At 32.6% G+C, this 17,718-nt stretch overlaps 1 protein-coding gene across 2 annotated transcripts in view; it reads right to left on the bottom strand.

Annotated features, from left to right (window-relative positions):
• Positions 1-17,718, bottom strand: part of LOC140450574 (transducin-like enhancer protein 4) — a 763,102-nt gene that overhangs the window by 453,069 nt on the left and 292,315 nt on the right. For both annotated transcript variants that reach the window (XM_072544231.1, XM_072544235.1), the window contains one exon: positions 7,217-7,261. In XM_072544231.1, the coding sequence (XP_072400332.1) occupies positions 7,217-7,261 (45 nt within the window). The remainder of the gene's footprint in view (positions 1-7,216; positions 7,262-17,718) is intronic.

Below are 17,718 nucleotides of genomic sequence, written 5' to 3'. Positions count from 1 at the left end.
ATTTTGCAATTGATACATTAGGGGTTATGACGTTAAAAATTGGTCCCAACGGGAAACGATTCGTCGTTCCAACGTTGTTAATGATGTTAGTCAGGTTGTAGCAGCAAACTCAGGTTTGCGGTTACAAGTTGACAACAGCAGCTCAACGTTGGGATGTTACAAATTGAGCCTCGAAGGGTTACAAATTGGCACCCAATGAATATTCGTTGGCACGTCATAGATTGACGTCCAATAAATGTTCGTTGGAACGTTACAATTTCCACTTGTAAATGAGTTGAAAGGTGCAACTTTTTAGAGAAAGATTGCCTAACATTCCATTACCACCTGAACCAGTGTTAACTCGGTGGGTACATGGTCACATGTAGCTTTATACTACGCCAAATAAATCGGAAATTTTAAAAGCTTCGTATTGGAACTGCTATCAAAATACTGCTAGCAAATCGTCAGGATGTTTTTAGGCGAAACAGAATTACAAAACAATCTTGCTCTTATATAATAAGCAACTTTTGCTTTGTGAGTGAAACACTAAAATATTTGGGGAAGCAGCAAATGTCATTAGTTGTGTGGATCCAAAAAATCAACAGTTAAAAAAAAAAGATGGTAGGTATCCCTGAAAAAATTGGTCAAAAATGATTAACAAAACTCAAATATGTATAAAAACGAAGGATTTTAAAATATGAAGAAAATATTGCCAATTTTAAATGGAAAATACGATGAAGATATAAACATGGATCCGACAGTAGTGATTAAAGTATGCACAGATAACCAGTGTGGATAACGAAAGAAACTTTTCGATTTATAAAAATATTTTTGAGTGACAGGCGTCAAATTTTACAGTGGAACATTTATATGAGTATTTAGTTATTTCAAGTTTTAACCGAAAATGATTTAAATGATGAAAAAATTATTTATTTTCCTTTATTTAAGGTGTGTCGACAAAAATTAGGATAAAGCATTTTTGTTTCAGTTATCTATTTTTTTTTTGTTTATTTTATTATATTTTTAAATTTATAATAGGTACTTACTTAGTTTTTAAGCTAAGTTTCAAAATTATTATATATGTTTTAGGCTAATTTTCGTAAAAAAGTGGTTTGTCAAAACCTATATGCTTTTTTTCATAAAATCGTTATGCTTTTTAAGCGCTTTTTTGCGTTTCTTTATGCTTTTAAATCCGAACTCTAGTGATAATACTCGTATTTATCAACGGAGTGAACAATAAAATACAAAAATCGTGACTACGTGCTATATTCAAATGATACTGGTAGGGAGAAAATAAATATTATTAATAATGAAATTACGGTAAAGAACAATGTCAAACAATGTGTGACCAGATCACACGATAAAAAACTAACAAATTAAGATCCAAACCACCCACGCACACAATTAATAATAAAGGTAACAGTAAATAATCAACAAAAGCGAAAAAAACAAATTTTCTTTCTAACATCAATTAAACTGCCTGATTGACTTAGTTGTATAAACTATTCGGCAAGCAACATTCCCAACGCTCGACCAGCAAGCACGTTCGTGTAAAATATTCAGTTCTAAAGTAGTTACGTTAATGGCTTTATTATTTTAAATTGGCGAATGGTAAATCCCTACACGGAAATTTACTTTAACGCTTAATCAGGCTCTACTTTTCTTGCATACCTATCGTAAGTTAGAAGACGCCAAAAATAGGTCTGAATTGTGAAATAAGTCTCAATACAATAAAAAGAAGTAAAAAACGGAGACATCAGAACGTTGCTCTTTTGAAAGGCCGTGGATGAACTTGTCATGTCATGTTAATGGTTTTCAACGCTCGAAGATTACGTAGTACATGAAGAAGAGGAAAAAGAATCATGACATATGGCAATATAATAGGATTGAAAATCCATTACTGCTGAGGTCTTAAAGTTACTGGCATTGTATAAATAAAGAAGAAAAATAATGGTATCATAGTTTAAATCGACGCTTAGAGCCTTAGATAGTTCGACACCTAGAGCCAAAATTCGTTGTATAGAAATCGAAGTTTAGGAGTTTATAAGATCACTTAAAAGTATACATAGGTTAGACAGAAAGAAGTTTTAAAATGAGTAATAGATCAAAGTGCGAGTTTTGTTCACGGTAGATCAAACTCAACATACCAACCATTTGATTAAAGAAAGTCATGAATTCAACCATATTCGAAACACATGCAGTTATACATGTATCTACGTACCCTAGCCTAAACACTTATCAAAACCTGTCTTAAACATTTATCTGCAAAGTCTAAACATATACCAAATTGAATTTAGTAAGGATAATCGACAATTCATTTGAACAGTTAGATGTGTGAGTATGACACTTAATACACAGTTCATTGTAAAACCTAGCCAAGAACAGATCCTTGATTATTATTGATAAAATGTGTTCTTTAACTACAAAAGGAGCCTTAGCATGGCAAAACTGCTAACAGTTGCTAACAGCGTTGTTGTTTCAGCATTCTCAGTTGCTAAAAATATCTAGACAATTTGAATAATATATTATTAGTGATATATCAAATAGTAACATAATGATCAACGATAAAAATGACAACTTCGGTACTTTTTATTGTGACAAATATTTCGTGGTTGTGTTATTGTTTGTATACGTTGTAAGCTGGTTGTGTGCACACTAGAAAATTATTAAGTTACTTTCGATAGGATTTGTAATTGACAGGTTAATTGGCAGTTCTTTTACTAAGTTAATTTATTATAATATAATAGTTGGTGATTTTAGTATTGCCTCTAGTACACACAGCAAAAATGTCTAAGGAACACCATTATTATTCCAGTTTTTTCAATAAAAACTTATGTTAACTATGTTAATACATACCATTCGATTTGAAAACTTGTTCTCTACAAATTAAGGTATGCCATGCAAATTAATATGTCAATTACACTCTTTTATTAAGGTAAAATTCGCAAAATCAAGGCGCCTTAAATTCGTACGATTAACTGCTTCAAATTGTAAAGAAATAGTGCTTCAAATTTTAAAGATAGTCTGTATTTAACACATGTTCATATGGTAAATGCTGTGAATCTAATTCAAACTAATCTTTCACAAGCTGATGTTGCACATTATTTTGACGTGTCTCGGGGCGTGATTTCGAGATTGTGACGTCGATATGAACAATTTGGTAATGTCACTGAAAGATATGGAGGTCATCAACGTGAAACTACTCCTCGACAAAATCGATGTGTGGTAGAATTAGCTCGTTGAAATGTGCGTATAACTACAAATGAACTGCAAGTCAACACAACATTACTGTATGTGATATAATTTAAGAATTACAAAATACAAAATTTAAGAAATAGATTACGTAAAACTGACCTGCACGTCAGACGTCCGTTGCGGGTTCCCATATTACGTCATGGTAATTGTGGACTCAGATTAAGGTGGGCACAAGAGCATGAGCAGTGAGAATTACAAGAATAAAGTTCTGTGTTATACACGGATGCAGCTAGGTTTTGTCTCTACCTTAGTAATTAAAGAAGAGCGAGAGTTTGGAGAGGACCTGTTCGACAAGAGAGACTCAGGCACGTACAAGGTGTTCGTTCATATACATAGTGATCTTCAAGTTGTGATGTGGGCTAAAATAATGTTTCATCATCAAACTGTTCCCGTTTTTGTCGAAGGCACTTTGAATCAATCTCAATATATTGATCGCATCTAAGAAGCTGTTGTCCTTCCATTTGCCACTGCTGCAGGTGCTAATTTGCGTTACATGCAGGCCACATACTGCAGCAACAGTAAGAGATTGGTTTCATAATGAGAATATTACACTTTTACTGTGGCCAGCATATTTGACAGATCTTAATCTCATCGAGCATGTATAAGATATGTTTCAGAAACAGATTGCTCCTCATCTGAAGAATGTTTATACTAGACAAGGTCTTTAAGATCTTCTTAAATGGGAATGGATCATATTGCCTGAAAACAAAATTGATAATTTAATTTTAAGCATGCCAAAGAAGTGTCAAGCTGTAATTAATGCTGCTGAAGAAAACACAGATTACTAAAAACACATTTTTGGTTAGACTTTTAAGGTTTAATACTGACTTTTATGTTAAAAATTTCCATTAAATTAGTGCAGTTCTTAACTTTTGTTTGATTATTTCATCTCAAAGAGACCGTAGCATACTAAAATTAACCTGAATTTATTGCTGACTAATCAGACATTATAACAGTATGTCACTTTTTAAAATCCAATTAAAATTGATGTACATATGGGAAAAAAACTTTGTGATCCTCAGACATTTTTGATGTGTTTATTTCTTATGGCTATAGACTGGCCTAATCGGGACTTAAATTCTCGGTTATTTTTCACCTAATTCATTTTTATTCCAACCTATATGCACGTCATTTTTTGAATACCTCTAACTAAACCCGAGGCTTCGGTTGCCGCATTCTTTTCCTTCCCGTCTCGCTCTTTTTCATCAAAAACATGTCGGTGGTATTAGAGCGGATTTCAATGACATCGAGATGTTTTTACAGAATTTTTTGACAGGTTCTCTTTGTCTCTGCCCAAATCACCGAATATTCCGAAACATTTTAAACGTTCCAGTTTGGTCGCCGTTGAATTTTACAAGAAGGGGCCTTTTAAATGGCCCTTGTAAAACATACGTGACCTTTTTTTGATTACTATCTGTATCAGTTCGAGAGATTAGTGAGTAGCAATTTAAACTATAGTCCAGGAGCTAAGAGAAAATGTAGATATGTCAACTATAAAAACTCAAATTACCGTTTAATCAACAGAACAAAATGAATATTGCAAAACAAAATAATAAACAATATCTTTTAAGGCTGCGTCGTTAGCGAAAGTTAACTGCAACTTTTGATATGCGTCAGCGCAATAAGAAGTTGTAAGGAATCCTACGAGAATTTTCAAAAGTTCTAAATTTTGCACAGCACTTTTTCTAATATCACACTCCGCCAAAAAATTACTTGATTATTTTTAAACTGACTGGTTTTATAGACTAAACGTCAAATGGTGGTAATACATTGATGACACCCTTAAATATCTTCTATAACTGAAACCGTCTATTTACCCAGTTGTTTAAAGCACAAAAATAAGTCAAAATAATGCTTCATGCATTTTAAAATTACAAACGCCGTTATAGCCTAAGAGCCCGTGAAACCCAGACCTTCGTTATTTTATAAAAGATGAAAATTTGTCAGCGCATACTCCCAATACAGGTACGAAAGACGAAAGAATGGCACATCATTAAGTTTATGAGTTATTGTCAGCCGATATTCATCAAATAATATAGAGCGATTTTTTTATATTTCCTTCAGACACCTTTAATGCGCATTTAATTGTAATTGTAATTACGTTGTAGTATAAAAACTGATTTTTATACAGGGTGTAATAAAAGAAGCGGGAGGGTCGAATATTTCGTCAATTAAACATCGGATCAAAAAAGTAACACACGTATTTAATGTTTTTCTATCGAATGACATCAAATACGACTTCCCAGCCACACCTCCTAGGGCAGGGTAGGGGCAACTTTAAAATCTTACATTTGAAACCCTCATTTTTTATTGCAAATTTGGATTTCTTATAAAAAAGTAAGTAACTTTTATAGAAAACATATATTTCGAATTATTCATTGTTGATTGATAGTGTTTTAAGAGGAAAAACAATTTATCCTGATACCCTACGAAAATTAAAAAAAAAACGATTTAATATCTAAAGAAATACACTTCCAAATAAAAAACTAAAAAACACGTTTCAATATTTTTCAAAAATCTATTCAACCCCTCTTTGGGGTGGGGCTTGGTGTAAGTTTGAAATCTTAAATAGGAACCCTTATTTCTTATTGCAGATTCTGATTCCACAAAAAATTCTTAAAAAACTGTATTCAGTACCATGAAAATTAGCTTGAAGACTTCTAATCTGTATATGTTTCCGTTTCTAACCGTTTCTATAATTCTCCTAGGGTATTACGATAAATTATTTTTTTCGATTCTAACGCCATCTACCAACAATTCGAAAAAAATATTCCGTATATACTTAAGGTACTTATTTTTTATGAGGAATCCAAATCAGCAATAAAAACTGGGGGTTCCCATTTATGATTTCAAATTTGCCCCGCTCCCCGACAGAAGGAATGTGGTTGAGTGTCGTGTTTGGTTTATTCGATATATTTTTAAAAGATATTGAACACTTGTTTTTCAGTTTTTCGTTTCGATGTTTAATTCGCGAAATATTCTACCCTTGTTTTATCATTCCCTTTATAAATATCAGCTCTTAGAATATAACGTAAATACAATTACAATTAAATGCGCATTAAGGACGTCTGTCAAGGGGTTGCAACCATGGTAAGCGTCTGGAAATCAATGACTTAATTTTTAACAATATTCTGAGGAGAATATAAAAAAATAACGCTTTAATTTGATAAATATAAGCTAGTATTTTGCACACATTTAATGCCGTTTACCCACCAAGGCTACGATAACCCAAACTTCATGATACTCCCATTTTTCGTACCTGTGTAAGGAGCATGTGCTGACAAATTTTCAACTTTAACAATAATATCAATTACATCATCAATAACATCATACCAAAGAATTTGAAGTTACGACCGTCATACTCAAACAGGTATAAGGTATTGAAGAAATATTTTTCGATGCAGAATTAAGTTCTAATTTGAATCGAATCATTTTTACTATACATGCTGACATTTGAAACTGATTTCTATAACGTCTTTTAGAAGTAAAATTGACAATGTCAATATGTAATGAGGATAAATGTAGTTTTTCTGTTCTTTAAAGAAGAACTGTCACATTTAACCTCATTTCATAATGATATTGTCAATTTTACCTCTAAAGGACGTTATAAAAATCAGTTTCAAATGACTTCACAAAGTCATGTCTATAAATTTTTACAAAAACAATTCCAAATGTATTGCATCAATAATAATGATTTTAGTTTGGGTAGTATCTTAATGTGTGTTTGAACAGTTTTAATGTTTTTGTCCCATTCCCCTTTCTTAAACAATGATCTTAGTATTCTTCTATATATCTACATTCCTAGTATCGGCATGTAAGTGCAGTTTATACACTTTTTTAAACTATGCATACATAATGATAAAGCATACATAATGATATAGCTTATAATATACCTTATAGAACCAATTTCGTAATTTTAGCATTTAAGTAATAAATCTTACTGAAGAAGAAGTGAAAAAACAATGACATTGTTCAGACTTACCTGTTTATGCATTTCAACGTTGAGACCATATGACATTTCGTAATACTGAAACAAATACAAAAATAATATTAGTTTTCATAAAGAGAACATAAAAAAATATACATTCAATTAGGATGCATCTTAATTAGCCATATATCTCAATTTATTTATATCTATGACAGTAATGATCAACTGATCTTTATAATAATACGTTCCTATTAATTCTTATATGTTTCACCTCAACCTCCTTTCTTATATTTTTATATTTTAGATTACTAGCCATTTTATTCGCGTCACGTCTATGACCTGCTCACTTGTGCCGGAAATCCCGATCACATTCTTCTTATTTATACACACACCAAATTAATATTTACAAAAATATCCCCAAACCTAATTGCGTGATTTTATTTAGCTGATTTAAGTCACACAGACTCCCGTGTTAGTCAACGAGCACGAAAGACCCCGTAGACATAAATATCAATTACAAAAAAGCGAATTAAATTCCCTTATATTATCAATAAATTTAATAGTTATGAAAGCAGGTAAAAGATCGCATCAGCACGACGTGAATACCCCGTTAACACAACAAAAAGAACACGGCATGCTATATACAAGCTCTGACATACAGCGGTGATAAAAAGTGCTCTGATAGAAATCGGTCGAATGATTTCCTTTGCCAGAACCAGACTGGCAGTTCTCGATATTTGCAACGCTTTCAAATACACAAAATGATGCAAAATCATATCTAGATTGTAATACATACATAATTAGTTAAAGAAATGGCTTCATATTCTTCTTCTTAATTTGGAACGATATTATATTCATTACATGTTCAAGACTTGCAAGCAATCATTATATTCTCACGTTCTCCATATTCCTTTGTTACTTTCTAATCGTTAAGTTATACTGAAGTCAAGTTGTTTTGTTGTTTATTCCATTCGCATTTTTAAGCAATTTGAGATCGTAAGTTTTTATTTCAGGTTTCCCTAGCAGACTATCTGGTGCGTAAATTTTGTTATTGCTTCAGTTGTATACATTATTGGCATGACATATACAATCGCATGACTCTTAGAAGCTAAATTTGGGAAAGAGGGCGATTGAAACGTTAAATCCAAAACTCAATTATGAATTTAGGCCATTCTGTTATACTTTATCAATGATATTCCCTAAAAAGTTAACGTTACTGATTGATTTTTACAACTTTTAAATTATTAATTATCCCTACATACAAAACTGTTAAGGGTTGTCTACATTACAGCTAGTTTAATTAATTAGTATTATTATGGCTGTGAAAATATGATGAGACCATTTTACCCTCTACCTGTTTAATTGTGATATAAAGACGTTAGCATATAGTCAATATTTGAAAAGTTCACTTTTTCATCAAAGTCCCATATATCTATCACTCTTTTCCCAGTTATTAGGGTCAGTAATTATTTGAACTAAATATTCCTTTTCTACTCAGTGACTCAGTGTAAATTGCTATATGCTTAACATGTAGTTTTTTAGCTTCTATTATTTGATAATGCTTTATTAAATTTGTTTTAAAATTATATATAATTAGAATATATAATTAAAATTGAAATCTATAAATTCTGTTTGTAATTTATTTTAAGCTGCTCTCAAGTTAGCTGGTAGATAATATATTTTACTAAAATCCTTCTTTAGTTTGTAATTTTGATGGTACTTTAACAATTGAGTTTAATAGTCAGATTGCAGATATTGAGAGTAAATAGTATTGTGGTTAGGTTTACTACAGTATCTTATTTTTTTAGCCCTGCAAGAATTCATAAAGCATTGCAATTACTCCTGAATAATACTGTGCAGATATAATACCGGAACAACATTGTTAGGCCTAACTATGAAATCATCCTACATCCACCGTGACCATCAAACGCTCAGCCTCGCAGCTTTCGAATAACTCTTGATTAGATATCTTCTTCTTCGAGTGCCGACTCCACTAATGAAGGTTCGCTATAACCATTGCAAATTCGTCTCTATCTGCTGCTTTTCTTAAAAGCGTCTGTGTGTTCAACCCGGTTCAGTCGCGAATGTTTTCCAGCCAGGATGTTTGTCGTCTACCAGGACATTTTTTTCCTTCGATTTTACCCTTCATAATCAGCTGCAACAAGTCATCCTTCTCATTTCTAAGTATGTGACCCAAATATGCTGTCTTTCTCCTCTTAATAGTGGTCAAAAGTTCTCTGTCTCTTCCCATTCTGTGCAAAACCATTTCGTTCGTAATATGATCGGTCCATGGTATTTTCAAAATCCTTCTGAAAATCCACATCTGAAAGCTTCCAGCTTTCTGATTAAGTCAACATTAACAGCCCAAGCTTCGGCACCATAAAGAAGAATAGAGTGGATAAAACATTTTACCATCCGATATCGGATTTGCAGATTGAGTCTTTGGTTACTCAGAAATTTACTCATCGTCAAAAAGTACTCCTAAGTACTTCGTTTTGTCCACTTGTTTAATATTTTAATTTTTTATCTGGATCCTTGCTATGACTTTACGCCTCTGACTGATAGATATACGATATACTGGATTAGATATACAACAGTTTTATTTCATTTTGTTTTATAGTTAAATTATAACTATATTTATTATTTGTTTGTTACTAATTAACTACCACCAACATCGTCGGAAGATAATGTCGGAAAATATTATGGTGATAGTTAAATTCATCCCTGAGAAGCTATAAGCTAACTAAAATCAAAGGACACATTGATTAAAGGTTATAAGCAAAGCAATCGCAGATTTGTAGATAGGTAAGTTATCCCGATAGAGAAGTACTTTCTTATTTACCAAATAAGGCCGTTTTACTTTGTTGGTGTCGCTAGTGATTCACCAAGATATTTTCATAAAAATCCCAAAACAAATAACGTAAAGATCAGACAGTTTTACAACCATGACGAAGCATCTACTATTATTTCCAAATAGCGGCTACATTTTCGTCAAATCGAGAATTATAAGTATCTACTTATATAATTATAATAGGTCTTATTCCGTCCCTGGCCGCGAGCCTGAATTATTTCCCTTAGCAGAGGTTATTAAGGCCTTTTTTGTTACCGTTGATGCCGGTCCGTCACGCGATTTAGCAGTTACCTTTATCATAATAATATAAATACGTTCCTGGGGAGTAGTGGTTTTATTGAAAAAATTCGCTGCTATTAATAACATCTGTACTCTGCACGATAACTACCTACTTACAGGGGTCACTTGCCAATAGTATTTATGGAAATTGTAGAAAGTCTGATTAAAAATAATTGATTGAATTAAAAAGTCCTAAAGCAAACACGATAATGTAAAAAAGAACAGGTTTTCAGTAATTGCAATCACGTATGTAGATGACACAGTTATTTTGCGATAAAATACAGAAGTTATGAATTAACAAATCTTTAAAAAAGGCACTGTGGAAAATTATAATGATGACGTTCTATTAAAATGGCTTTCTTGTTTATTGTTACTATAAAATCAAAACAGTCTTAAATAATATACAGGCTGAAAAGTCGAAGAAGGGTACATAAAACTTTCAACACGTGATTTAATGAGATGGTTTCAAAACTTTATATATTTATATTACACCAAAGTTCTGGAGTAAAGATCTATTACATTGTATATGTTGAGGAAAGAGCTTTTTATCATCAAAAGTTTATGTATTGCGGTTTTTCTATTCTTCCGTCACATTGTGAGACAGCCTGAAAAATATGAACTTTTGCGTCTGATCCTTCAGGAAAAGATCTAAGGTAAACGTAGTCCGGGTAGAAGAACATCATGGCTGAAAAATCTAAGACAATGGTACGGCAAATCGACTACATCGTTGAGAGCTGCTTTCAATAAAGTCACGATAGCAAATATGGTAGCCAACATGTAACCCAACGATCGATAACGGTCATGGAACTAGAAGAAGGTTTTTCTATGAACTGATTACCATTCCCAGACGTACGAAAATATCAAATAAAACCATCAGCAAAATTCGGTTGTATTATTAGATACTCTAACTGTTGCTTACATGATGGGGCTGTATTTAAAGAACGTTCAGAACCAGTTATGATTTTTACCATGTTTGAAATGAATCTTAGTATTAATAAGAGAATAAAACAACGTGTTTTATTTTATGAAAACATGACAGAAATTTGTTCAGGATCAAACTTTTTTTCAAATCTAATATTATAAAGAACGTAGTTCACTAGTGTAGAGGGAATAAGCATAAAGTATATCTGTACAGACCCAATTTTCCCAGAAATACTGAAATTTACTGAAAAATAATATTATTTCCGTCCTCCAAAATTTGGAAGCCATTTTAATAATATTTGGTTATTATTAGGGCCTCATATCATCAGAAAAGTAAATCTTATGACTTTTTTGATGACACTGACACTATTCTTCGGATAATATCATCAAAGAAAACGATTCGGCGGCCCCCTCGTTTTGATGATTGAGTCCCTTATAGTTTTTATGTTTTTATATTTTTTCTATGTGTTTATCATCATCATCACTGGCTCGACAACCCTTTTTGGGTCTTGACCTGTTCCAGTATTCTTCTCCATTCTGATCTGTTTCGTGCTTTTTTTCTCCAGTTTATTATTTGTAAGGTTGTTATATAATTTTCTATTTGTTCTAAGTATCTCAGTTTCGGTCTTCCTCTTGTTCTTTTTCCTACTGGCATCTGTTTGAATATTTTGTTTGGTATTTCGCCTTCTTCCATTCTTTCTACATGTCCTATCCAACGCAGCCGTCCTATTTTAATTAATGTTTTAATATCCGGATCCTGGTATATTTTGTATAGTTCAGAGTTGTATCTTCTTCGCCATATTCCGTTTTCTTTTGTGCCCTTATATATGTGTCGCAAGATTTTTCTTTCGAAGGTGGCCAACAACGTTTCCTCTCTTTTAGTGAGTGTCCAGGTGTCTGAGCGATATGTGAGTACCGGTCTTATTAGGGTTTTATATATTTGGCATTTTGTTTTTCTTGCGATGTTATCTGATATTAGTTGCCTAATTAAGCCATGGTAACATTTATTTGCAATAAATATTCGCCTCTTCACATCCTCCGTAACGTTATTATCAGACGTGACTAGGGATCCCAAGTATATAAAGTTTTCTACCCCCTCTATGTTGTATTCTCCTATTGTTATATTGTGTGGCAGCCTTATTTCTGCGTTTTTACTTACCTGCATATATTTTAAAAAATTAATTAAATCCTTTGTAAAAAGTATATATTTAAAAACCCAAACGGGCTGTGTTAGACAGAACGTTTTCGGAATACATCATTCCATCATCGGTGTCTAGGAGTACATGAATGTAGCCACTAAATATATGGGTAAAAACCCGTTAACAAATAATTAGTTACATTTGTTCGACATTATATCTTATAAATACTTATGATGTTAAAGTTACCGTTGGATTAGGTAACATGGCGACATATGACTCCATGTTGAAGTTGCAAGTCCTGAGACGGTGTGTTTACGAGGACTTTATGGAAGCAACTCAGCTCTTCTTGATCTTGCGATTATGTCAACATCATCTGCAAATGCTAGTATTTGCACGCTTTTATTAATGATTGTTCCTCGTGTATTGACTGTTGTGTCCGTCAGTATTTTCTCGAGTACGATGTTGAACAAGATGCATGATAGAGCGTCTCCCTGGCGTAGTCCTTTTTCACATCTATTGTTTCCGTTAATTCATTTTGTATCCGGATTCTACTTTCTACTTTTAGAGATTCTTTTATCAGTTCTATTAGTTGTGTTGGTATATTAAATTCTTTCATTGCTTTTATTAAGAATTCTCGGTTTATATTGTCTATGCGCTTTCAAAGTCTATGAAGAGATGATGTGTGTCGATGATATTCACTTGTTTTTTCGAGGATCTGTCGCAGAACAAATATCTGGTCTATTGTTGACTTCTGTCTACATAAGCCACTTTGGTATTTGCCAACTATTTTTTCAGCGTGTGGTCTAAGTCTTTCATAAATGACGTTGGACATTATTTTGTATGCTGCATTCAGCAGCGTGATTCCACGGTAGTTTCCACATTCTAAGTGATTTCCTTTTTTATGTAATGGTACAATAATACCGCTATTCCACTCCGTTGGTAGCTGTTTATTCGATCATATCTTTGTTATCAATTCATGTATTGCTTTTTGTAGGGCGTCTCCTCCGTCCTTCAGTAACTCCGATGCTATTTGATTCGATTCTATGTGTTTATATCGACTACAAAATTTGACACTTTCATGAAATAATTTAAAATTTGAAAGAACTCCGACTAAAGATTGTAGTTTTGAGATCGATAATGTAGTGGTGCTGACAAACGTGAGATTTTCAGGAATAATTGACGCTAAAAGAGGTGGAGTCAAATATTTAGTCGCTTGAGTCATGTACACCTGGTAATACACTGATGATGGACTTTTTAGTCCGAAAAAGTTCTGTGATGTAGCTTGAAAGGGTCTTTTTAATTATATACCTTTTATAGAGGGTTTTTTTAAATAAAAAACTCTTATCAATCTAGTAGTTGTGTCGTCGAAATCTAAACTATTCAAATCGCATATAGGAATCGAATCTATGCATTTGGGATGTGATGTTTGAGAAGAGTGCTTTAAATAGCCAAAAGAAAAATACATCTATTTTTGTAGAGATTCATAATTCACAAAGTCTCTCCAGTTTCGTATTTTCAAAGATATTAGCATTGTTCGAACATATCACACGTGTAGGTAATATGGACAGAATGATGGTCCAAAAAAAAAAACAAGAAGGAAAAAGTCTAGCTCGATCACCAACTTGACAGATTGATACAGTTGAAAAATTAATAAATACAAAAAACTTCATTAAAGCAGTAAGTATACACCAAAATAGACGCAGATTAAGAAATAACATAAAATGAGCAGTATTAGTACAAACCTCATTCATAATCACTATGCATCTAATGTAGAGATTGGAAGAAGACTAAAGAATTAAGCAAAGGTATTATTAATATTTAGATGAAATATTTAATGATATTCCTGGTACTTTGTAGTATGTTTTCATCAATTTGAGTTAATGCTTCTTAGAAATATTCTTTGAACGATTTTTATAGTCTTCGGTTCCTTTAAAGACTATTTATACTTTAAACGCTCACGAAAACGACCCGGAACGTCACTGTGCGAATGTTATGCTTCGTAAAAACTAACAAAATCGTTTATGCTGACAGACTCGACATACCTTATTGGAAAAACATTATGGACCACCGGTTTTGGAACGAATTTTATGTTAACGAACCGTTTTTTAACTTCTTGTCCTGGAATGCAGGCATCCGACACCGACAGTGGAAAAAATAGTTGAAAATAATTAGTTATTATAGTGGGATTTTTTTAATGTAATATAAGTATTCAGGCGTTTCTTGCTGCTTGGTTAAATGTATGAATATTGATTAACTGTCTTTAAATTGCCACTTAGGTATTTAATTATCCACCTCCATCATTTTTCCTCTGAGTCAGTCGACGTTAAAAATTCATATAGCAAAGTATTACTAGTGGAAACAAATAAATTGCTTAGCCATATAATGAAAAATAGATGCAAAAGTAGAAATAAAATTTATAGTAGGTAACTTCCTCGGTATTAAATACCTTCCCAAAACCTAGAAATCCTTTAAAATAAAAATCAAATACAGATTTTATTACAGAAAAAAATTACAGCAAAAAACAAAAGCCATATGGACAGCTTCATGTAGGCATTTTCCTACCAGAGTCTTAATTTGGCCTGCACATCGTGTTGAAGATCTTCGTCTTGGTCTTCAGCCTTCTACCTTTCCTTCTACTATCAATAGTTCCATGTTAAACACCCTTTTCTTTAAATGTATTAGTATCTTTTTGTTTTTCAACAAAACACTGACTCTTCCTAAACCGTCTCTCTGTCTAACTCTCCTTTCAGTTCTGATTTGCATAGTTGCGCTGACAACCATCGAACTGATTTGATAGTCTGTTGGTAATTATTTTGATAAGGAGTTTGTACGGATGTGATAACAGTATTACTGGTCTGTAATTTCGAGTTTCTGTTTGTCTCCTCTTTTGTGTAGTAAAAGAACCTGCGCTTTTTGCCACGAGCCCCAAAGAGGAATATACTCATTAGGATTTTAACCGCCTCCAAAGTAGTTTGACCTTCAGCTGTAATCATCTCTTTTGTTCGTCTCTAAGAGCTTTTCTATTACATATCATTGTATATCATTGTAGATGATATCTGAGACTTCCTTTAATATGCGATGTATTTGCTACAATTTTTCTCATTAAGTAGAATGAGAGCTGCTTCTTTGATTTTTTCTTTTTTATATCAGTTTCTTTCAGTTCTTTGATGTTTGTTGTGTGTTGGGTTTGGGTTTGGACAGAATAGATCTCAGTGTGTTGGTTGTTTTAAACGTTGTTGTGATGTACTTATTTCCTATTCTTTTTAATTTTTTTTTGGTCCCTTCTTGTGCTACACTGCTTTTGGTGTTTTGTTGTTTCCTTTCTTCAATTTTATGAAATTGCTTGTTTATAAATGACAATGAGTAGTCATTTTTTGTCAAAACCTTGGTTAGCAGTTTTTTCCTTTCTCAAATGCATTTTCATTGAAGCAGGTGTTTCGGAGTCTATTGTATAATGGTTTGATAATTCCTCTTTTGATGTTTATGTCGTGGTTTGAGTGGTAGTTTAAATGTCTGTTAAAGTGGATTAGTTTTCTGTAAACTTTGATTGCATATCGTGTGTCTTCTTTTGTGATTAATACATCCAGAGAAGGAAGTGAATTGTTGTTTTCTTTTTCCATGGTGAATTTGATTGATTCTTCTTATTGTCGATGTCCGTAGGAATTTGTCCATATCTCTGACTTACTTCTGTAATTCTATTCATTGGTCGGTACTATATCGGTACTATAGTTTGGATTGTGAACTATTTGAACTTAATACAAAACCTGAAATTTTCGAAGTGTGCCTAGTCTGCCAGTCGATTATAAAAGATTCTTGTCCCCAGTATTTCATTACAATTCAAAACTGCAGGTGATTATTTTTACTTTGTACACAATACGAATTTTATGCAAATTTCACTGTCGTGATCAAAATGTACACAACAAATCATAAATATTATATAAACTCTTCGTAGTTTATATGACGAATGGATGTGGGAAGGTATGTAAATTAATGTTAGTTATATCTACATAAATTATTAGTTTTTTGTAACCAAACTTGATAAATGGGGTTTTTCAATTCGTCGGCGAGAGAATTGAATTAGAGAATTAGAGTTTAGCTTGTTAACATTTTTCGACACACCTGAAATCGTAGTCGTTATATCGCAGTTATTTATTGCGTCGCCGGATAGAACAAATAACTACATGGTGATGGCGTGCTTTAATAAGTTTTCTGGTAACACTGAGCTGGCTCACGAGTCATGATCGCAAATGTTTATTTATTATTTATTATAAATAACACAGCTATATTTAGTGTTGAAGACAAAGTTTTTCTATATCTGGAGAAAATTATATAAATAAATTTTTGATAAAACTGAAGTATTTATTGAACATTTAAAAACCGCTGTCAACAATCTGAAACAACAGCCAATCTATCTTCCATATTTACATTTATTTGTGCGCTTTATTAATTTATTTTTTAAACACAAACTTTATTGTATCGACTAAGTTACGCAAGTTTTTAGAGATCAAGATCAAAATTTACTGTTTTACAAAATTTTCGAATTATAAACAATTTAAAACTGAAAATATCGAAAAATGACGATTTTCAAGGCTCAAAAATACAAGTAAAAAATATTATCTTTTTCTCTTAGTTCCCGACGAGTATTTGGGACTTATTTTATTTTAAAACACTGTTTTTTTTTATTTTCACAATGATAATGAATTCCCTGTGTTTAGCTGTACACCATAAATCACAAAAATGTTATTTAAAAAATCCTTTATAAAAGGTATAATAATATAAAAGAACACTTTCGGGCTATATCACAGAACGTTTTCAAAATGGATATTCCATCGTCAGTGCTTTTTCTAGGTTTACAAGTTTCCTCTTCTTTTTCTTTCTCTTTATAAGCAATTCTGCTTTTTCACTGGCGGATTAATACCGCTTTGGAAGGTTGCCACACCATCTTTTGCGAGGTCGTCCGATACTTCTTTTTTGAATTGGTGACTTATCTCTTGCTAGTTTGACGACACGGGTCTCTTCCATTCTGCTTACGTGGTTATTCCATTCTTTTTTTCTATTTTTTGTCCATTCATTTATACACTGTACTTTACATTTTCTTCTAATGTTTTCACTTCTCTTTCGATCTCTCAGCTTATTTCCTGTAATTCTTCTCAGGACTCTCATCTCTGCCGTTTCCAGTAGCCTTTGCGTTGTGGCTGTGTCGGGTCTTGTTTCTGAGACATATGTCATTATTGGTCTTACACTGGCTTTATCAATTTTTGACTTCACCTGAGTGTTAATGTGTCTGTTTCGCCATATAGTGTTATTAAGACATCCTGCCAGTCTATTTGCTTTTTGTACTTGATCTCTCACTTCTTTGTCCAGGT

Source organism: Diabrotica undecimpunctata, chromosome 1 (assembly GCF_040954645.1).
Source record: "Diabrotica undecimpunctata isolate CICGRU chromosome 1, icDiaUnde3, whole genome shotgun sequence".
In the NCBI taxonomy this organism is placed as follows: Eukaryota; Metazoa; Arthropoda; class Insecta; order Coleoptera; family Chrysomelidae; genus Diabrotica; species Diabrotica undecimpunctata.
The sequence above is the reverse complement of the archived record's forward strand: the minus strand, read 5'-3'. Positions and strand labels throughout refer to the sequence as shown.